Raw genomic sequence first — 24045 nt, 5'->3', positions numbered from 1 at the left:
TAACTTTTAATCTTAGATTAACTCACTCTTCGTCTTCTTCTAACGTCCTCCTTAGAAAAAGACGAAGAATGAGTTAATCTAAGATTAAAAGTTAACCGACACTTGTGAAACTTGCTCTAATAGATTGCGCGCACTCGAGCGCCAATTCAAGTCAAACATGGAATTTCGTGAAATTGCGTATTAGTTATAATGCATTCACGCAGGATCATCTCGATGGCGATCATACGGAGATGGCGGACGAGCCCCTCTCTCGGACGGTTGCGTCTTTATCGCACCGATGGAAAACCTTCGCTCGCAATCGCGTTGCGCGGATATCGTCGCGCTCGATCCACCTGACTCCATATATTCATCGTTAGATAAGATTTGTAGAATAGTAGCGTACCTCCTAAGATTTACAAGTCGATCCAGGGCCAAACCGGTGCCAGCGATCTTGGCCGTGGATCAACTCGAAGCGCATTCGGCGTTATTAATCATAGTAAAACTCGTACAATCGGAATCCTTTCGCAAAAAGATCGATTGAGTTAGAAACAGGAAGAGACTACTCAAGCCTTTTCTCAAACTCGCTCCTTTTCTGGACCCAACGGGTATTCTTAGGGTGGGCCGCAGGCTTATCCACTCGGGATTGACCTTTGAGGCCAACCACCCTGTGCTGCTACCGAATAAACACCGACTTATCGAGCCTGTTATAGAACAGGTACACCGTACAGTTACACCCAGATAGACGCACGCTCCAGTATGTGCTCGCCCAGCGGTTCCCGAGCAAATCCTCGCGCTCTTCAGCCCCCCATGGCAGACCTCCCGGTCGAAAGGGTCAGTGCCGTCAAGCAATTTTCGATTAGCGGTGTAGATTTCGCGGGACCGTTCTCGATAGTTCCTCGTCGGGCTCGTGGAGTCTCCTCCTTCAAGGCTTATGTATGCCTTTTCCTTTGGGTGAATCATTTGGGTCGATGGCAGCTAGTACAGCGGATCGCGGCCAATCACCTTGACGTGGGCTCTTTAGTGCTCATCGAGGGCGATAACGCGTCTCTTTTGCGCTGGAGGCGCGGCCGCGTGGAAGCGCTACATTCGGGTAGCGATGGCGTCCCGCGTGTCGCCACGGTCCGGGTGGCGGACGGCTCGACCTTGCGCCCCTTGGTGAAACTGTGCCCCTTGCCGATGGGCACCTCACCACGAGCCGTGAACGCGGATTCGGAAAATACAATGCGTTATATTTTGGTGGGCGGTATGTTTGGTACTCGCGTGTATATATATATTGGTTGTATATAATGCTCTGTATATAGTTGCATATATTGATGTTGGCGTCCTTAATATTAGCCCTGTATATTGGTAATTAGCAATTAAGTAGGTACTACGATCGAGTAGTACTGTTGATAAAATCGATTTCGAGTTCGATGACTCGCGCGAAACGTTGGCGGATCGCGACAAATAGTCAATACTCGCGCGGCCCACCCGACTCGTGCTGCCCGCCCAATTATTGGAACCATTGGTACTCGCTCGCAATTCGCAGGTGCGCGAGCCGAAGAGTGCCGGAGCACTCACGTTCAGAACATCATCGAGTCAGCACACTTTTTGGACATTGTCGTTTCGACCTTTGATGTGCCTTGCTTGCTTGCCTCGTCTGCCTGCACTATCTTGCTTGCCTATCTCGTGCCTGATTATTGCCTGCTTGCCTTCCCGCTACCACGGAAAATTTGTCAGCCCACTAGGAAGGACGAGAACGACGAGAAAGCACCACCCGAGAGGGCACGGAGCAACGAACGGTGAGTCGCTTTGCTTTCGCTTGCTTTCTTTCGCATTACGTTACATATCGCGAGAGGTTGCCCCTCTGGTCCTTCGAAAACCAGCATAGTTACAGACCAATTCGCGAATCCGGGAAGCGCCTCACACTCCCCCGAGCAATTATAAATAATAATATACGTAATAATATATTTTATTTCGAATTTAAATCACCATCAAGAATAAAAACTAAAAATCTAGAAATATTAGAATTGACAGAAACATAAAATCCAAAAAATTGCACAAAATGGAATCTACTTAATAATATAAACTCTTAAGTTTTTATCTGGGACGTGAGTTAAAAGCATCAGCAAGTAATCTTAAACCCATACTTTTACTAGCAAAAGCAGTATTCTTGTTACTTTTTGGGCAAGGTAATAATATACAATAGTAATTGTTGGTACAGCGATTTGCAGTACAATTAGTTTGCATAGCAAGGCTAAATTCTGTGCAAAAAATATGCCACAATTAATGCAAAGCATTTAAGGGGGAATATACACCTAGAAAGTGCGAAAAAGAGATGGGGATGATATGGGGATTTCAAGCAAGATGGAGGACTTATATTATGGACCTGAAATCGATGATTCTATGTAAGTTGAAAAATTTCGCGATTTATTCATTGCTCAATTTTCAAACGCGTTTTTCTTGAAACCATGTTAAAAATCGGTGACCAAAATATCTTGGCAATCACTGAACAGATCAAGTTGAAATTTCTAGTGGTTATTCTATACATAATTATCTAGTCTTTGTTGTAGGATTTTTTTTAAGTGACTTAGTTTTTTTTTATCGGCAAAATAAACCCGAATTTTTCCCTAAAAATCGCTATTTAAATTCAAACGCCCGCCATTTTGTCAAAAATCGATATTTTCAAAAACCCCTACGTCAAAGACTAAATTATAGTGTCAATTTTAATAATCTTTTTGGTTTTTTTGATTCTGATGATAACAGATGAAATGGGAGTGGTTACCGCGGAGGACCTTTTTTTGCGGCAGTCGACAGAACCCAAGAATACTCCGCCAATATTAAATATTTTTTAATAAAAAAAATTTAACATATTCTTAAAAATGTGTACTTTCATGTAGAAAAAATACCAATTCATATAGGTTTCCTTAAAAAAATTTACAAAAATTGCCTTTTTTTTCGCGCTTCTAGGTGTATATTCCCCCTTAATAATGTAATAAAAATAATTCATTAAGTAAAAGTCTATAAATAATAAAAAGACGTCGAAGTAAAATGTACTAACCTCTACAAAAAGACAACAACACCCACTTTGTCGCTATATAAAATTCAATATGGAAGCAGCTACATGAACACGGTTTACTTTGACCAATCAGCGTAATCTCACGATCACGTGATCATTGGCGAATCTCTGTTACACTATAGGATCTCTAGGCATTTCTATACAATTTCGGGGTGTAGTTCCGAATGACCCCTACTCCCGATCGACCTAAAGTTTTACACATAAGTTGTTTTCGATGTAAAGAATAAAATCTGCATGGTCCCAACTTCGGGAAATAAAAAAATTTTTTTATGGTAGCACTTATCGACTAAAATCGATTCTATATAATATATTTGTTACTGTAAAAGTGATAAATTCAATAATTATATGTAATTACCGGTTTTTATGCATAATTTTCAAGATACGTGGTAAATGTGATAAATTGTAGCAGATGTAGGAGATTTAGGGTCGTAGGGCCGGTATTGATGAGAAATTGAGAAGAACGGAGAAATTATAAGCGTATCCAGCGAGAAATGACCCATCGAATCGACGTCAAATTGACGTCGAAATCATCGATATTACATCATATTAAAATAATGTTCGAAATTTGAAGCTTATTTCGATGTTTGTGCTTTATGACATTTTTTTAAAGAAGAGATTATTTGTGACATACATTCATCACGCCAGACTGTAAACAAGCAAATTATGTATTTTCTGTTAAGACATCGATATTTCATCATTTCGATATCGATTCGAAGCTATTTTGATTTGCTTGTAAAATATACATATAATAACATTGCCATTATATAGATTGCAATATGAATAAAAAATTATATTGTATTGGCAGACATGGATAATGTGAATATTTTATGATTTGAGCATTATAATAATTGCGTTACAATATTAATTTTTTTAGGCTTCAATTTCCATTAAATAGTTACTTTATAACTGTAAAAGTCACAACAAAATTCCTGTTTGTAATTTGACAATTTTGAAAATTAAAATATTATATAATAGGTACATTTTCAGTACTGCATCCGCTCATTTATTAAACAAAAAGTTAAATTAAGCAACTAATTAAATTATTAATATTAAATATTAATACAATAAGATATTTGTATTTACATTTATCAAAATAAAAAGTAAGCTCAATTATGAAAATAAATATTAATAATTGGACTTATTAAAAATTAAATAATTTGTTCAAATATTGCGCTCGAATTCTTTTCGCATTTTACAACGCCCGATCGTTTCACATTAGATGGCGCGACGCGCGAGTCGTCACTCTCAAAGAGCTCCCACCTCCTTCCTCACTCGTTGCTCGTTGATGTCATAGCCGCACTTGCTTGCGTTTTTTCGAATGTGTCGAGTCCGTTATCTCTTTTTTGACGGATTGATCGTTGCGGCGCGTGTTCTGGAGACCAACCGAGCGAGAGTCAGATCACCAGGGAGAGCTCACCGCCAGGAAAGGGAAAGCTGCGGCAATTAGCGTCCGAGAGGAAGGATCGAGGCGAGGAGTCCGGTCCAGCGAGCGGGGCCCTTAAAAGATTCTCATTGGAACGCCATATTTGAAGACAGACATTCGTCAAAAAAGTACAAGGGCCTCTGCTAGAGTTTATATTTGTCGTGAGATCTGAGAATTATGTATGCTTTACTTTATGTCCACGCTACGACAGACGTCTCGTTCTTTGTCATCAGCCGAACGCTGCCCTTGCAGCAACCCAATGCAAAATATTAACTATGTAATATTTAATTGCGGATTGTACTGTAGTAAAGCCTCTTATTTAGTCAAATACATTGAGGAAACCTTTCCTCAATCTCCAAGGGATATTCTCCCATTTTTAAATAATCCCCCTCATCAATTCATCCGCCTTCTCTTTGCAACTTGCAAGTCTATGGATCTCCCCCCCTTAGAAAGAGCCGAAGAGTTTAATCGGAGCATCATATTAATCGGAGACGGTGAATCGGCCCATATCTGCAGTGAGGAAATAATAATCAATATCGAGTCGAAATCGATTTATTCTGAATTGAAAAGTCGAAAGTGGTACCACATTTCAATCGAGATCGATGAATATTTCAATTACTTTTCGATATACGTTTTCGACGTCAATTAGACGTCGATTCGATGGGTCATTTCTCGCTGGGTAGTAGTGGAGCAGTCGTGGAGTAGCAGCCTAAGTGCAATGCTGGGCGTGTGAACGAAGAATCCCGAGTTCAAGTCCCGGTCGGCTCCGTTAATTTTTCCCGTCGTTTACACAAATTTATTAATTTTACCGGTAATTGTAACCAAAACTTTTTGGTAAAAGTAATATATCTTTCATTAATTTTGTTGTGGGTAGGAAAGAGTAAATCTATTGTACTCACGCATATACTTTTCCATCCACACAACAATTGGTTTGGGTTAGGTTAGTTTTTTTGGAGGTGAAGCCCCCCACAGGGGGGAGAAACCTACTGCCTCCACGCATACACTTTTTACGCGGAACGAATTGCCACATGGATTTACAATTTTCCACGCGTGCTATATATATTATATATACTATATACTATATATATTATATTTTTTATATGTCATATACATTATATCATATAGAATCAATTTTATTAGTCGATAAGTGCCCATAAAATTTTCTTTTTTAATTTCCTGAAGTTGAGACTATTCGTACTTTATTTCTCACATCGAAAACAATTTATGTATAAAACTTTAGGTCGATTGGGAGCAGGGGTCATTCGGAACTATATTCCAATTTCGTGGTGTAGAATTCATTAAATGGAAATGTAGTACTTATTAAACCGCTCAAACAGCTATTTTGACACGTATTTTAAAGACATTCATTAGCGATCCTAAAATATTTTCTGCAGTTTCCTGGTAAAAAGAATATTATTTCCTTCTTCTTTCAACCTCAAATAAGGTAACAAAGCATGTTTTACAGGTTCCCGTTGAGGGCACAAAATGACGACTTTTGCACCCCCTCTTTTGTCATGATATTTTAATAGAAAATATGAAATATTTTGTAAAGTATTCATTTTTCAATGATTTTACTTTGATACTTTTATACATGGAATAATGAGAGAAATCGAATAATAATATTAATTTTTACAAAATTGCAAAAAAGGGAGAGAGAAGAGAGGGCAGAGAGAGAGGGGGGAGCGGAAGGAAAGAGATAAGGGAAGAGGAAGAAAGGGGGAGGGGAAAGAGAGGGGGGAAAGAGAGGAGGAAGAAAAGGGAAAAGAGGAGGAGGGAAGAAAGGAAGGGAGAGAGAGAGAGATAGATGATGTAATCTTTCCTTTTTCAAAAGAAGTAATGTTTTTTTAGCCACACATACATTTTTAATTTAAGATTAAATTGCACCCCAAGAAAAACAACTTTTATAACTGTTGTACATAAATTTCATACCTTATTATATCACATTTGACGATAAAAATAGGTTATTATATATTTATATTTTGATAATATGTGACAATAATATGTCATCAGACAATTCAGACAGTCTCGCAAACTTCCTCATCTAACGTCCTTCATTTGCGCGAATCGACTTCTCGCGACGGCCAGGCTCGCCGGAGTGCGACGATACTCGGACAACGCGATTCGGGATTCGGGAAACGTGACGTATCGTCGGGCGCTCGGTGGACGACTGTCTAGCGATCGGGACGGGAGCCGGCTTCGATCACGGCGAACAAGGCACTCTCGGCGCGCGTAAACACGACACCTATAATAGCGATCATTTATTATATTCATACTTATATTTTATATAGTTATATAAATATATCAGCCTATTTTTATTTAACTCATTGTCTCAAATACTTTTCTTTCGTAATATCACCAATAAAATGTATTTTGACCGTAATATCCTAACTGAGGTTATTACGATATACTTATAAGTATGAATATAATGATCGCTTTTATAATACCTGATGACATATTATTGTCACATATTATCAAAATATCTATCTATCAATGTATTTCCTTAAATATACTTTTTTCGACCCATATCATAATAAACTTCTTTGCTTATTTTTGTGTCAGAAATGTGTTCCATTTTTTTCAATTTATTTTTAATTTATTTTTAAATTTTTTTCCTGTAATTATAAAACCTCCATCCTAATACATGTCTCAAAAATTTTGTTATATTTTATTAGAATTATGTGAATTTTTTCAAATTTTTAAAAATGGTAGTTTTCTAAATTTTCCAAAAAACTATATCTCAGAAACGGATAATTTAAAAAATCTAACAAAAATTTTGAAAGTGTTTTTCGGCAAGTACTTTCATATAAAAAATTACAGAGCAGATCTAAAATGTCATCGCCGGATTTTGATTGATTTGTCATGGAGTACCCCATATATATATATATATATATATATATATATATATATATATATATATATATATATATATATATATATATATATAAAGTTTCAGGATTTAAACAATTAATAGTACTCGCTAAATAAACACACGCTGAATAAAGAATGATTGAAGAAAAATTAACACTGTCAGAATTAGAAAAAAAAATTCGGTTATAGTAATATAAATAACTTACGAGAAAGACTATATTTTTATATTCGACAACGTTTGGCTAATGTCGTGACAATTCGACCATTGGTTTTGATCAGATTAATCGTCAAGACTTTTTCGACCATGGATTTTGGTCGTTTCTAAATTGATTTAATCTTTGATACTTACATATAAGCATCTCATTTTTATTAAATTTAATTATTAAACAACAATGGAAATATTAATCAACTCTACTGGTCATTATAATCGCCAAGACAATACAACCACGATTTGGTTCGATTATCGTCAAGACGCTCAACGACACTCATCACGGAATGAGCGAGGTTCCAGGTTCGAACCATGGCTAAGGTAATATTTTTCGCAATAAATTTAATTATTTAATTTAATTTAAATTATTTTTAAAATGAGATGCTTATATTATATAAGTATCAAAAGTTATTAACGTCTGACGAGTAAAGGACCAAAACCAATGGTCGAATTGTCATGATGATTATATTATTTGCCAATTATAGCCGGATGAAATAAAAGTTTAATTGTTTATTATATTATTGGCAATTTACGAATGCACTTTAGGTTTAATCATAAGTAAATTATACTTAAATTATAAATTAAGTGTTGAACTTTCAGGAATTTGAAGGAAGCGGAAATGAAATTCAGAATACGGTACGCCACGACAATTTGACTGTAACGTCCTTTCGGTCTCGTATATTTAGAGCGACTGACTGATACAATGGTCTCACATGATCGGGTGGCCTCTGTTCACGTGTTACGTGTATGTCCGTGTGTATGTGTGTGTGTGTATGTATGTGACAGTCTGTATAAGTGTGCGATGTGTGTAAATATCGTTGTACATTCCAACACTTCCTCGGCGTCGGTATTCGGCGTCAGTCTTAAGGCGAAAATAAACGACGCGTGCCGGTTGTCATGCTGTACGAGCTTTATTTGTCTTTTTTTTTTAGCCAGACTCGCCGAGTCACGCGTCGTTTATTTTTTCGCCTTAAGATACACAGTTAGATTAAGGTACACAGTACCAGAGTGATATACAAGTTTTGTGTGAGTGGAGAAAATATGATTCCTATCTGCGTAATTTGTTTTAAAAAAGACAACAATGTAATGTTGTTTGTTGAGCGAACTTTGAACAAGTGCAAAGAAGTGTTAAAAGTTCGCTAGGATAATAGCTTGACGTTTAATAATGTGAATTTGCCGTTAGCTACAAATACAATTGAAGGTTATCACGTGAAATGCTATAGAAAATTCACAGCTTTGGGAAAAAGATTTAGATTAACTGCAGAAAGGCAGACTTCTGAAACAAGGTAACTGAATATAATGTATATTATAGTGATTCGTCAAATTTATTATTATAGTGATTCGTCAAATGCAAATACCCAGGCTGCCGAAGAAGCAATATCAATAAATGAGCCGTCTGATCGTCAAACGAGGTAAGATGTTTATTTTTTAAACAAACAAATTCTGCATTTTATTGACAATAAAAGAAATCATTATACCACTTTTCTACTGTAAATTGATTTTTTCGGAAAATTACTTAAGTAGTATTATTTCACTGATATGGCTTTTGATAATTATTATAACAAGTTAAAAATTTACAATTATGAATAAATAATGTTTTTTTTAAACAATTTCAGTTATGCATATATTCATTTTAAATGACACGTTTTAAAATTATGCTTTAATTATTACACAACTATAATATTTTAAGTAAAATAAATTATCCTTAATTTTTATGTTAATTGCAATATTTTTCATTACAGTTCAACTTCAAGTACGGTGATGCCAGACGATGTACATGCAAGTACCTCGACTGCCAAAATAGCAGTATCCACGAATGAGCCGTCTCGTCCTCAAATAAGGTGAGATATTTATTTATTTAAACAAACGAATACTGAATTTCTTAACAATAAAATAAATCATTATAATACTTTTCTAATGGAAATTGATATTTTCGGGCAATTACTTAAGTATAGTATTATTTCACTGATGTGGCTTTTGATAATTATTATAACAAGTTAAAAATTTACAATTGTAAATAAATAATTTTTTTTAAACAATTTCACGTATACAGTACCGATCAAAAGTTCGGGATCACTCTTTATGGCTACAAGCATAACTTTAAATTAAAATATCTCAAGTAAAACAAGTGATTTTGAAAATTTAAAATATAGCATTTTAAAGTAGAGAAAAAGAGCTTTCTTTTTATGTCATTCAAAATTTTTTTTTCAAGTCCCTTGTTTTACTACAGATATATTAATTTGAAGTTATGCTTATTACTTTGAAGTTATGCTTGTAATCGTAATGAGTGATCCCGAACTTTTGATCGGTACTGTATATTCATTTCAAATGACACGTTTTAAAATCATGCTTTAATTGTTATACAACTATAATATTCTAAGTAAAATAAATTTTCATTAATTTTTATGCTAATAACATATCTTTCAGTGATGAAGATATTCTTGCGAATCCGGATGAAACCAACGTCGACTCAGGAAATAGAAAAAGTATCGACTTGACGTGTATATTTTGTGACAAAAAAAGAAAAAAAGTCCATTCAGTTTTTCAAAAATTGCACGTATCGGCTAATAACAGCATTGCGGATAAGATAAAATCTTATGCAAGGAACGCCAATAATTTCAAAATAATTGATAAAGTTGACAATTTTTTACATTCCAATCGTCTGATTGCTTATTACCTTTCATGCTTCAATAATTTCGTCTGTACATGTGAACGTGCTGTACCCAAGAAAAAAAAACAAATATCATCATGAACGAGAATGTCATACCATTGCGTATACAGAAGTTTGGGATTTCATCAACGAATTCGTTATTGATAATAACAAATGTGTGTTTCTGAAGCAGTTACATACGATATACGTAGATCGTCTTACCGAGGAGTACACGAAACGTTTTAACTCGCCACCAAATGCATTTTTTGCCAATTATTTAGAACAAAAATTGATAAGTACGTACGAAAAAAAAATTAATATATTCACTGAAAAACAAAAAAAGATCATTGCCCCTGTCGGTGTTGACTATTTATCAGACAGTGATTTAGAACAGTTATCGCTTTATGAAGACGAAGAATTGCTTTAATTTTGCGAAGCCAAATATTTAAAATAACGCCTACAAAAATGCCCAATAACATCACTGTTAAAAATCTTATAGAAGAAGAATGCGAAATACCCAACATTATTTCTTTTTTTTTATTCGACACGCTTAGCGGTACATATAAACACCGACAAGAAAGTATGAATCGAAAACGATTGGTCAACTCGTACGCACAAGACTGTATTTATGGAGTGACAAAAGGGCGAATAAAAACCGCTAAACATGTTACACTTGCAATGGCTTTGAAAAGCTTGACGAGTAGCAGGAATGTCGTGGATATTGTGAACAGATATGGTCATTGTTGCAGCTACACTGCTACTGAAGAGCTGGAAACTGAAGCAACGTATTTCGCAAGTTCTCAGTCACAAGATTGTCCTTACGATATCGTGCAAAAACCAAATCTATGTACGGGTCTAGCTTATAATAATTTCGACAGGTTCGTGGAAACTATAGATGGGAAAGACACTTTGCATGACACTGTTGGAATTATTTTTCAGAATATTGTACCTGAAACTACCGACGAAAACGATAACAGTATGCAAGAGCAGGAAAGCAATTCATAAAAAAAATGAACGCGTGGTCGCCACGCGCGTTAGAAGTGAAACTTCTGAAGGCAAGGCTTTGCCATAACTTTTCTGAAATTAATACAAAAACAGTGCAACGGAATTAGTCACTCCGAGCCGCGCGCAACTCGAAAATATAGTGTTACACGCAGTTCTCACTATATCCGTCTCGCCAGTGCCGCACGCCTGATCGAATTTTCGTGACGCGTTTTCGAGTTGCAAAATCGAATTTACTTACCGATCCAAAAGGAGTTTCACTTTGTACGCCTGTTGGTCGAATTTTCGTGACACTATTTCGTGACGTTTTTTCGTGTCGCACAATTGAACTTACTACCGTACCAAAGAAGTTTCATTTCGTACGCCTATTGGTCGAATTTTCGTTACACTTTTCGTGTCGCATAATCGAACTTACTACCATGCCAGAAGAAGAATCGTCTCGCCAACGCCATACGCCTATTGGTCAAATTTTCGTTACACTTTTCGTGTCGCACAATCGAACTTACTACCGTACCAAAGAAGTTTCATTTCGTACGCCTATATTGGTCGAATTTTCGTTACACTTTCCGTGTCGCACAATCGAACTTACTACCGTACCAAAAGTTTCATTTCGTACGCCTATTGGTCGAATTTTTGTTACACTTTTCGTGTCGCATAATCGAACTTACTACCGTGCCAAAAGAAGAACCGTCTCGCCAACGCCGTACGCTTATTGGTCAAATTTTCGTTACACTTTTCGTGTCGCACAATCGAACTTACTACCGTACCAAAGAAGTTTCACTTCCGTTACACTTTTTCGTGTCGCGAATCGAACTCACTACCGTGCCTAAAGAAGTTTCACTTCAAAAAAAAGAGAAGGCGGACTTTTGATGGTGTAACACCGGAGTTAGAACCGTTGGCAAAAAGAAAGAAAGGAGAGCAAGTCATACAATCACTTTCAGGTGAAATTATTGAACCGAGTACTTCAAGAGTTCAGAAAAGAGTTAATTTTCTATGGATGATTTCACATGCACTCCGGATACCTAACACTCCGATGTGGGTAGACTATAATAGCTTAACTTTTCTCGATGAATCAATACGGCAAAAAATATCGTACATGACAACAATAAATTTATCTCCAACAAACCATGCAGTCGTTAAAGAAACGATGAATCAGGCTAAACGAGTTGCGTTCGAATGCAACGAGAGATATATGCAAGTCACGTACGACTTAGCTATTGCCAAAATAGCTCTGCAGATTCAAGCAACGGAAAGTCCGAATTTTGATATGCTTTTTATCCATCTAGGAGGATTTCATGTAATGATGGCATATTTCAAGGCCATAGAGAAATTTATAGACAATTGTGGATTGCCAAATATAATGGTAGATATCGAATTATTGGCTAATGGGTCAATAAATGGTTTCATAACGGGCAAACACTTTAACAGGTGTAAACGACTGCACCCCATTTTGAGTTTGGCCATGTCAATTTTGCACTTTCAAAATTTTGTGATTATTAATAATATAGAAATTATCGAAGAAATAACACTGTATCTTCAAAGCTATACAAAAAATAAAACAGCTTCTCGTGTAATAGATTGTCCGTCACTGTTAAATATTATTGAAAAATACGAAAAGTACATCGAAGAAACTATGAATGGGGAACATGGAAAAACGCCTCAATTTTACATGATATATATAAATCTAGTTGATTATTATTTATTGTTTAACGCAAGTATAAGAATTGGCAATTTTGATTTGTTGAAATATATCTTACCAAAAATAACGAATTTGTTTTTTCACTTAATCAGCCCAATTATGCAAGATGGCTTGTTAAATATCATAATTTGTGTAAAATTGACGAGACTCATCCAGAACTCAGAGAATCATTTGCAAAAGGTTCTTTTGGAATAAAACGCACGGATAAACTTTTTTCTAGGCAGCCCATAGATTTATCACTGGAACAAACTATTAACGCAGATGCGGCAAATAAGCTAAGAGGCATATCGCATTTTACAAATTCTTTAGCAGCTCGTCAACGTTGGTGCAAAAGCCACAGTATTCGCTCAACCATAATTTCGAACGTCTTGCAGCAAACAGGCTTGAAAAAAAACCAGGATATAACAACTGATTTAGAAAAAAATAAAATAGAAAAAAGTGCCAAGCAGCTTCAAACCCTAATAGAGGGAATTATTAGTAATATGAATCCGTTTTCTGAAAGTGTAGATAAGGGAGAACTTTTTAATATCTCAAGCGGGCAAGCTGTATCTACTGAAATATCGAACTTTTTGTTAAGTGTAGAAAGAAACAGAAATGCCCTACGAGAGCAATTTATATTAGAATGCTCAGAAAGCAGCAACCGTTTTGAAAAACCAATTAAAAAAAACAAGATTTCAATATTTGCAGATACATTAAAAAAACAAAAAGTTGTAATTAACAACAAGGTTCAAGAAATACGTATGCAACGTGACATTTTCGGACGCCTTCTTGCTATTGCCCTAGATGAAAAAATTGATATAGAAAGAGTTCTGACGTTCCCATTATCGCCAGTGCCATTGTCGTTTTGTCATTTGGATGGTACAATTTGCAAAACAGATAAATCGGCCTTGTTGAAAGCGTTGGAAATGCAAATCAAAAGTACACCCCCTTCTCACTTAGACATAATTGTAATTGATGGTTTTTTTTTCCTGTACTTGCTTAAAGATGTAGCGCTGTCATTTGGCAATATTTCAAAGCAAATATTGCAAGCGGTAGTGAAACAAGATGCAAAAACTATTGCAGTAATATTTGATCGCTATCAATCGCCGTCAATAAAGGACAGTGAACATGCTCTTCGTGGCACAGTCGAAAACCGCGATTACTATATCGTCGGAGAAGAGCAGACTCGACCAAGAGATTTTGTCAAAGAGCTTAGAAATGTAAAGTTCAAAGAAGCTTTAGTGGCATTTTTAATATCGCATTGGGAACAAGATGAAATAGCGCCTTTTTTTGAGAACAAAATTATTTATTTGAACTTTGATTTTTGCTATAAATTCCAAGTTGTAAATGGCAAAGTGAAGAAGACTATAGATGAGACATTTTCTTGCACTGCGCACGAAGAAGCCGATACTAAAATCGTCCACCACGTTTGCAAAATTGCAACAGAAAATGATATAAACGTATGTATCAAATGCTCTGACACTGATATTTTAATTATAATGCTTGCGAACGTAATACATGCACAAAGTAATTGTAACATTTGGATGGAAGTCGGCGTTGGAAATAATAAAAGATTTATCAATGTGACGGAACTATATCGTAAATTAGGAGAAACTCTTTGTGCTGCTTTGCCAGGTTTGCATGCTTTCACTGGATGTGATTTCAATGCTGCTTTTTTTAAAAAAGGAAAGAAACGTCCTCTCACACACATTATTACAAGGATCAACAGAATTCCAGCAAGCTTTCAAGGAATTAAGTTGTATAAACGTCGACAATTTCACACAAGTTTTCGATACAATACAGAAATTCGTTTGTCGTTTATATAATTTAAAAAGTATAAACACTGTGAATGAAGCTCGACTCGCAATCTTCACAAAAACGTACACACACCAGGATGCCAATGATCTCTTCAAATTAAAAAAAAAACAAATGTTGATGCTTCCAATCTACTGCCATGCGAAAGAGAGATGAGAAAACATTTTCAACGAGCAGCTTATATTTCAAATATTTGGAGGAATGCCCATTCAAAAATAACAACAGAAATGTGTGCTGTAGAGAATGGTTGGAAAGAATCCGATGGACGGTACCACTCTTAAGCATGTGTCGCCAAAAATTGGAGGTACATGTTAAAATTTTGTCCCTACGTAATTACGAGGGACATAAGTCACTCTTAAGCATGTGTCGCCAAAAATTGGAGGTACATGGTACCTCGAAGTTAGGAAGTACGTTATGGGCAACGAATATTCACCCGACAAAAAAAATTATTTATTTCGAAATTTTATTATTATTTTTTAACTAAATTTGTTTCTTAAGATGCAGTCTATGATTATAAATATTTTTTTGTATTTGAAAAAACACACTTACCTTGGTGGGATTTGAACTCGGGACCTCTGCATCGTGAGCCAACTGCCTTACGTGGTCGACTACTTCTTAATTTGAAGTAAACGTTATATATAGTCTACATATGTCATACCAGCGCAAATATATAATTTTTCAAAAATTATCTTAAGAAACAAATTCAGTTTAAAAAGAGTAATAAAGTTTCAAATTGGATATATGATATAATATTGCCCGCTGCTATTCGCGAATGTCTTTCGTTCAACAAATGTCGCGATCATGCCATGGTTGGCTACGTATACGAGGTACGTATGTAGGAGGTATATACGGAAAGCCCCCTAAAAAACTGTACCTCCTAAAACTGTACCTCCTATGACACGTCCGTGCACGCGTCCGCGTCGAGTGCTTCGCGAATGTCTTTTGTACGAGGTACATATGTAGGAGGTACACATTTGTACGAGGTACATATGTACGTACGAGGTACGTATGTACGGGGTACATACGGGAAGCCCCCTAAAAAACTGTACCTCCTAAAACTGTATCTCCTAAAAAATTGTACCGTGAATTTATAAGTGCGGTACCTCCAATCGGTACCTCCTCCTTTATCAGTACCTCGTGTATTCCGTACCTCGTGCTACTGTACCGGGAAAAGTATCTCCTAGCAGCATGTAACTCCAAATGTCATTTCCATTTAGAAATTAGTACCTCGAATTTGGAGATACTACGCGGTACATGCTTAAGAGTGATACGATTTCGATTGGTTTGCAGGGGATCAATTACCAATATTTGTGAAAGATGTGACAATTCAACCGAATGAAAATGAAGGTAAATTTAAATGGTTAATTTTTATTCATAAAAATGATTGTTAATTTAAAAAATATTTTTTCAATTTTCTATGTTTATTTTACATAATTACACAAGTTACGTTTTTATTAATTCTTTAAATATAAAAAATTATAAAAATTATAATTTACATATATTTTGCTTTTAACAATAAATTATTATGTATAAAATACTATAGATGAGGCATAATTATTTATTTACAGATACTGAGTCTGAGCAGGTAGACGACACTGAAGAAGCTGATTTCGAGAGTGATGAGCAATCAGATGAAGAAAATAACAGCGTCATTGATTATTAATTGTTTATTTGAAAAAAGTGTATTATGTCATACTTTAATTATACTTTTTATAAAAAAATTTTTTTAATTTTTTGTTTCTTCATTTGTAGTTTTGTAATTTACAATTTGATCTTAAGTTTATTTATATTATAATAAAATTTTAAATTAATTAATTAAATAACGTAAAAAATAACAATTTTAATCGTGATTTAGTTAAAAATCTTTTAATCATTTTATTAAATACAAATGGAATTTAATTATAAGCAAATCACTACGCGCTTGGAGCAGCCGCGCGCGCTTGATCTTCGCACTTCAAACGACTGCTGACTGCGTCAGTCCCATTAAACTGAAGTCTGATTGTTTTCTTCCTTCATTATACGCAATAATTTAATAGTTTCTAAATTTTCAGCTATTTCGAAACAGTTTTACTGACCTAATTATTGCGACCACTTATGCGAGGTGCTGACTCGCTGCGTCCCATAACTGTACGGTCTGACCACTGTCTAACGGTTTTTTATATTATTTATTAGTTTCTCACAAAATTTGAGCCATTACACTTTTATCGCACTTAATAATTTGACCTATTTCAAAGCGCGCCGGCGCCAGGTGTCCCAGTATCTGACCTTGCGAGTGGGTGCTGACTCATGTACACCCGCAATATAACGTTATGTGAAAAAATCAGCCATTACAAAACTCTTGCAGTTTTTTAACGCCAGCTCTCGGGCTATTACATTGTCCTTCGAAACGTTGCACATTCCTCCACGAAAAACGATTCCGTAACCGAGCACATCCAGCACTCGCACTGATATCAAGCTTCCTTCAAAGTCGGGTACGTACAGCACGTCGCGTAACTTTAATTTCACTGCTTCCCCTTTGTCGTTCACGCACACTATCTGTCCTTCACCGATACCTCGAGCGTCGCACATTGTCTCGTTTGCGACTCGCACATTCGAGTGGTAATTCGCGTTTAAAGATGAGAAAAATTCAGCGTCATTTGTCATGTGACTCGTTGCACCTGAGTCGAAGTACTATATACCTTTTAGTAAGCTTCTCCTGACAGGCAGCAAAGTAAACGTCGCGATAATAATCAGTACTTGAACTCTTTCGTGAATTCGCGACCATCGCGCTCCCGTTCTTGGCTTTGTTTTTCTTTGGTCTCTCCTCCAGCGCTCGTACCGTCGACAATCTTTCTTCAAATGCCCTGGTTTGTGACAGAAATAGCAAGTAACCTTTAACGAACTCGCGTTTTTACTTTTATTTACCCAAAGCGCTGACTCGCTCGATTCAACCGTCGTTGCCTGCCCCTTTCGTCGTCTGTGCTCATCGATCAGCTTCCCCTTTACTAATGAGAGTGTAAGATCTTCCTCCGATCGCGATTCCAATGCCGTAATCATGGTATTGTACGAATCCGGCAAACTACACAGCAGCATCGCAACGACTAATTTCTCATCGAGAATTTCTCCCAATCCGGTTAACTTATCGACGAGATTCTGCATCGTGCTTATATGCTTTTCCATGTCTCCATCTTCACTGAGCCGCATGTTGCAAATTTCCTTCAGCAGGAATACTTTGCTTGTAAGCGAAGATTTCTCGTGGTATTGTTTCAGAGCCAGCCATTGCTCTCTTGCCGTCGCCTTTGTACGTATGTGTACGAGCTGGCTGTCCTCCACCAGTAAACCAATATTCGCTCGCGCTTTCCCATCGCGCTTTGTCCATGCTGCAAGCTGAGATTCATTGGTTGGCGGCTCCTGATTTACCACACTCCACAAGTCTTCTTTCGTCAACAGCATTTCCAGCTTGTATTTCCATATTTGGTAGTTTTCACCGTTGAGCTTTATTATACTAACAATTTGACCTAACAAGACCTAAGATGACCGTTATCTATCTTGTCTGTTCACTCGCGCCCGCACTCTTTATCTTAATTAATTCCGCTCTCTTTCACTTCAATCCTGGGCCCATAACCTGTTGAACTTTCAGGAATTTAAAGGAAACGGGAATAAAATTCAGAATACAGTACGCCACGACAATTTGACTGTATAACGTCCTTTCGGTCTCGTATATTTAGAGCGACTGACTGATACAATGGTCTCACATGATCGGGTGGTCTCTGTTCACGTGTTACGTGTATGTCCGTGTGTATGTGTGTGTGTATGCATGTGACAGTCTGTATGAGTGTGCAATGTGTGTAAATATCGTTGTACATTCCAACATTAAGTAAAAGAGATAAATAGGTTTATTGACTCCCCTCAGGGTTGTAAGGCGTTTTGTAGGGACGTTCCCAACCCTTTACTCAATTATCATCCAATACTACCCTTCTCCTCTCATTTAACCCTTTGGACCAACGGCTTACCCAGGTAGCAAACACAAGTCATTTTGACGTCAAATTTTGATCCTTTACTAACCATTCCTGACGTCACTAACTGGCGGCATAATGACGTTAAAATGACGGTCTAATGTCACAGACAATTGACGTCATCGCGGATACGTCATTTTGACGTCATTTTCTGACGGCAAAAATAGGTCCATTGTACAACATACCGGTTTCCAGAAATGTTTTTTATGAAATTAAAATTTTAAAATGTCTACTTGATAAACGTTTATAAAAAAATGTTCTTTTTCTTTATCTAAAAAAAAAAAGCTTTTTTAACTGTTTCGTTACATGCCATGTGCGTATAGCCGCTCTCAAGGCGGTCACCTATCCTAGTACAGTACCGCGCCCGAGTCGCTTGACTTCAATGATCCAGTGGACAGTGACGATCTCCTCACCCTGATGCTTCCTTATTAACTGTACTTGTCTATAACAGGTACATCTTTAAAGTGTTCAAAAATCTTGTAATGATAATCTTCTTGATAGCTATAACACTGCATGAAATAGTTATCATAAAACTATAATCACACGCAACTACATCCACTTATACCATAAATTCGCCACTTCAATCATAAAGTTGCGAAACAAACATATTGTAGTTAATTTTGTGGTTTTTATTTTATTATTACTTTATTATACAATATTAAGAAGTAAAAATAGTTATATTACAAAAAGACCTTATTTGGACGACTTTAAGACGTCTTTAAAATAACGTCTTTAGATGGTCTAAGAAATGACGTCTTATAAACGTCCATTATTAGTCGCCGATGTCATAGACCAAAAATGACTAAAAATAGACGTTATAATGACGTTATGGAATAACGTCAGTATAATGTCATTTTTAAAGACATAGTCGCTTTTTGGTCATTTGACGTCATTTGTACAAACATGACTAGTATTTGACGTCAAAATGACTTGTGTTTGCTACCTGGGTAACGTCTCTTTCCGAAAGGCGGAACCCAGTTTGCTCCGCACAAGAGCCTATCTTGCACGGAGAGCGCAGCTTTCGGAAAAAACATTCCATGTTTACATGGCTCTAGTGGATTCGAACCTGGTTCTTCAGATTACGAGTCTGGCGCTCTACCACTAGACCACACTGCCGCCCTTTTAAATTAAGTAAATACTTAAATTACTTAAAAAAGGTTCCAAAATGGCCAACTTAATTAAAGACAGTCATTGACACGGCGAAGTTATCGAACCATTCCAAAAGTTCTCGGACTTCCGCATAAAGTCTCGTCGCCGCACAACCATTGCCGTTAGCGTGACCATTAATAAAAATCATATCTGCTCGCGGTACCACTCATTTTTTACTATGAATTTATATAAACTGTTTTCTTTATTTTTACGTGAGAAATACGCCCTAGAAGTTTGTCTAATTGTAAGTATTTCGTAAATGGTATATGGTTAGATTTGGCATTCAATGCTATTTAATTTTTGTCGTTACAAAATTTTTAAATTTTAAAAGATAATAAACGGGAGTAAATAAAAAAACTTGACATTTTCAAAATGTGAATATACCGTTGTAAAGAGTATAAAATAACATAAAACTGTTGTATAATATTTTTATGTATATTTTCGTATATCTTATATTTTCAAAGATATTCATAAAAATGATAATATCCGTTATTTGCGAGGTTGTTTCAACCCTTAAATATTGAGATACATTGGTAAAAAAAATATGGGTCTAATATTTTTTTATGCTTTGACAGCATATCTAAAACTCATAAAAATTGATGAGGGATAGTTTCGACTGTTAGTATATTCTTCACTAATATATGATGTGCAACAATTACAGCAAATTCGAAATGTCTGCAAAGAGATACAGAGAAAACCAAAAGAATTCGTAATTCTGTAATACAAAAATATGAAACGTATATAGAAACAAAAAAAAGATACGTAAAAAGATTCTTACAAAAATATGAAACGTGTATAGAAACAAAAAAAAAGATACGTAAAAAGATACTTTTTGTATACATCAAAGTAAGAATGTAGTCAGATAATATTCTATTCAGACGGCGGATATGAATAGAAGTAAGCAAGTCATTTGCATTATCAAAACCGAGAATCATTTCTAGTTGTGACCAGTGAACAGTATTTATTTTTCGATCTATGCCTATTAAGCATTTTTAGTCAATAATATCTATACTGCAAGTCCTATAATTCTTTTAAATACTTTGCGTGTCGCATGCATATGTATATAGATTGACTTATTTAAAACAGTACTTTTATTTCATCAAAGATATTAATTTTAGAAAAGAAAGTTTTATATGGTCTACATGTGCTACAACACTTTCAGAATTAAAATAATACAACATCTTGATATTGACTACAAGAATATACAATAAAAGATAGAAATTTCTATTTAAAAAATTGAAGATGACTTTTATATGTGATCTTAAAACAATTATTTAAGGACAAACAAATAGTAATCTCATGTTCTCTTTGAAACTCTACTTTTGTTTAGAACTTCTATTTCTAAAGTTAATACATATAACGAAATAAAAATAGGCCACTTTTATGTTTTGTTTCATTTTTATTGTAAAACATGTAATCAAAATAAATGAAAATGAATAATACCTCGAATACCGGGATAATACTGTTGTAACTCAGCCTCCATAAGAAACTCATAAAGACCAGGTCCATTGTTACGAGACATTCCTCTTTGTATATCTAGAATTAAAATATATTTAAATATTTTTGTGTTCCATCCTCTACACATGCATATAGTGCTTGCACGTATACACATATACACTTATACAAAGTGAAAAATTAAAAGTATTAGCTTATATTCTTGAAACTGAATAAAGCAAAATTATTATTTTCTAGACTGGTCTCAAAATCGGCATATATTATATTAATTTATTTTTCAAATTAAAATCATTGAGATTATTTTAAGGGCATTCTAACTTTTTTAATTAATAACTTATATTTTTTACATACAAGATTGTAGTTTTTCTTTAGAAACAAAATGAGTAAACATAACAATTGTACCAAGAATATAATAAATAAATATGAAATTACAGAAAATGTTCAGTACTTGTCACAAGAAAGAAAGAAATTATTTGTTTATATTAGTAAATTAACTTATAAAATCAGTCATATCAACGTATAATAAAGGAGAGTTACTGAATGTGTACCACTTAAGTTATTTTTTATTACATTTTTTATTTGGTAGTGATTTGTACGCAAATAAACGTTGGAAATTGTAGCTTGATATTTCACAGGTACCTATTATTACATATTTAACTTTTCACCAATAACAAATCAATTTGTTATAAGTCTTTTCGTAACATGCTGCAAAAGGTACGATTTAGGTAACCGATCGCCTAAATCATACCTGTAGGTCTTCTAAATCATACTTTCTTAAAAATATCAAATTTATAAATAAAAATAATTAAATATATGTATATAAGATTAATAAAAGAAGTCATTAACTAATATCTATTTTATTAATAATTTATTGGAAAAAAGATCAAGTACTTAATTAATAAATAATAATAACAAGGTAAGGACATCACTGTCGTGTTAACATAATCTAAATTATGGCATGTAACCTAGAGATGCGTGCGCATGAGTATACAACACAAGTTTTTTTATCGTATTGGCACGATATAGAAAATCTTATGGTGATATGATTTAGGAAACTTGATTTTATAAAAATATCGATTTAATCTTTATAATAATTGCAAATATGTTGTGACGTTGCACCGTGTGCACGTCACGTCACAGTCTTCCCCATTCCCATCTTTGTATTGCGCGCGTACTGCCGAGTTAATAGTTTTCAGGAAGAAGCGGCCGGAGGGCCCGTTTCGACAGCGTGGCGCCATCCGCCGGTACGGCGAAGCGCCCTGATCTAGAGGGCCGCGAGTCGAAGCCGCGGGAATGATCCCGGGACTGTTGGGTCGATCGCGAGCGTGGACTGACGTACGGCGAGAGCCTTCCCGTTGCGCCGGGAATAAGCGAGGGCGGCGGCCCTAGGAGTTACGTTGTGAAGGAAGGAAGGACGAGATGTAAACGACCAGCAATCCCGGACCGTAGGTATCGGGGAACAGCGGGGCGAATTGTCGAGTACCGTTTCGCGTTATTCCGTTTCGTTTCTACGGGTAAGACATAGCCCGCCCGCTGACTCCTCGTAAGAATACCGAAGGGGCGTCCGTTTCTTCCCGACTCGACCGGTGTGGTATAAGATTTTGCGTGTAATCGAGTAACGACGAGCGACCGCGTGGCACCGGCCACGCGTCATGAGTGTGGCGCGTGTTGCGAGATCAAACCTCGCGGATTGGCTCAACAGTCGTTAGAGTTAAATTACCGTTTCAAGTATTTCGAGATTACCGTTTATGATTATCGCGTCTATCGATTCGTGTGTAAGATATCTGCGTTCCCGTTAGAGTTAGTTTCGAGTATTTTGTGATCTGAGTCGTGCGTGTCTTCCACGCGTACGGTCATTCTGGGGCGTGCCGGCTTCCTGATACGTTAATTACCGCGCCCGGTACGGGAAGTGTGAGGTGTCGGGGTAACGGATCTGGAGTAAGCCTTTCCGGATAAGGTGACCAAAAAACGGCCGCAATTACCGTTCAGAGATTTAGAGTATGATGTACTTCGACTGAGAGTATTACGCGCCCCGGGGTGAGTCGGGCGGGAGTATCACGTGCTTGCGACGTGTACCGTTCGTTCTGCGAGAAACCTTTATTTTGCGTATACCGTCCATTCTGCGAGAAACCTTTGTTTTACGTGTATCGTTCCTTCAGAGAAAAGCATTTATTTTGCGTGGATCGTTCTTTTCGCGAGAAATATTCCGTTTGCGTGCGTTTTGTGCGACCAATATTCCGTCTTCGAGTTCTCTATTTCGCGCGTATCGTCCTTTCGGGGATATTAATCGGCGGCGTAATAGCGAATCTTCTGTCCTTACGCGCATTAGTTGTCCGGCGAATAATATTTATTCGAGCCACTTGGAGCGGACCCGCGTTGAAAGAGCGCGTGATCAAGACGTGACTCCCGCGGAGTAAACACTATCGCGCGTTCTCGTAAATATCATCCCGCGTTCTATGGCGATGTAGTTACGGGTCGCGAATAATGTATCCATCCTGTCGGGATCTTCCTTGATGTTATTATACGTGATATCATGACCTTCTAATATACTTTGCGTTGTGATTTTATATTATATTAGTTATAAAGGAATATTGTTTGTGTATTTTGATGCCGCCTAACCACAGCCAAACTCCTCTAGACTCGGCCATCCGCTGAACCCCGACCTTCGACCGACTAAACTGAGCAGCTGTCGCGACCGGCCGGAGCCCGTGAGAGTATTGCGAGTAATTCAAGTATTGAGAGTAACTGAGAGTGTTTAGCGTTTC

At 36.3% G+C, this 24045-nt stretch overlaps 2 protein-coding genes across 13 annotated transcripts in view; one reads left to right on the top strand and one right to left on the bottom strand.

Moving 5' to 3' along the window:
- Window positions 1-24045, bottom strand: part of Ack-like (activated Cdc42 kinase-like) — a 154365-nt gene that overhangs the window by 118394 nt on the left and 11926 nt on the right. For all 5 annotated transcript variants that reach the window (XM_071781179.1, XM_071781180.1, XM_071781181.1 and 2 more), the window contains exon 2: window positions 21269-21361. In XM_071781179.1, the coding sequence (XP_071637280.1) occupies window positions 21269-21361 (93 nt within the window). The remainder of the gene's footprint in view (window positions 1-21268; window positions 21362-24045) is intronic.
- On the top strand, window positions 7416-19267 carry LOC139814710 (uncharacterized). Of its 8 annotated transcripts, none has more exons than XR_011732530.1 (5): window positions 7416-8948; window positions 9279-9377; window positions 9964-14985; window positions 15972-16028; window positions 16250-19267. XR_011732530.1 is itself a non-coding variant. In XM_071781182.1 (5 exons), the coding sequence occupies exons 1-5, from the start codon at window positions 8836-8838 to the stop codon at window positions 16342-16344; spliced, it is 423 nt and encodes a 140-aa protein (XP_071637283.1). In that variant the 5' UTR covers window positions 7423-8835; the 3' UTR covers window positions 16345-19267. The 8 variants fall into 8 exon arrangements, 1 of the variants encoding a protein (XP_071637283.1); XM_071781182.1 differs by having other exon boundaries at window positions 7423-8948; window positions 9964-10022; XR_011732535.1 differs by lacking the exons at window positions 15972-16028; window positions 16250-19267 and having other exon boundaries at window positions 7429-8562; window positions 8720-8822; window positions 8899-8948; window positions 9964-15180.

Source organism: Temnothorax longispinosus, chromosome 6 (genome assembly GCF_030848805.1).
Source record: "Temnothorax longispinosus isolate EJ_2023e chromosome 6, Tlon_JGU_v1, whole genome shotgun sequence".
NCBI classification, from domain to species: Eukaryota; Metazoa; Arthropoda; class Insecta; order Hymenoptera; family Formicidae; genus Temnothorax; species Temnothorax longispinosus.
Note: the sequence above shows the minus strand (reverse complement) of the source record. Positions and strands in the feature narration are given on the sequence as shown.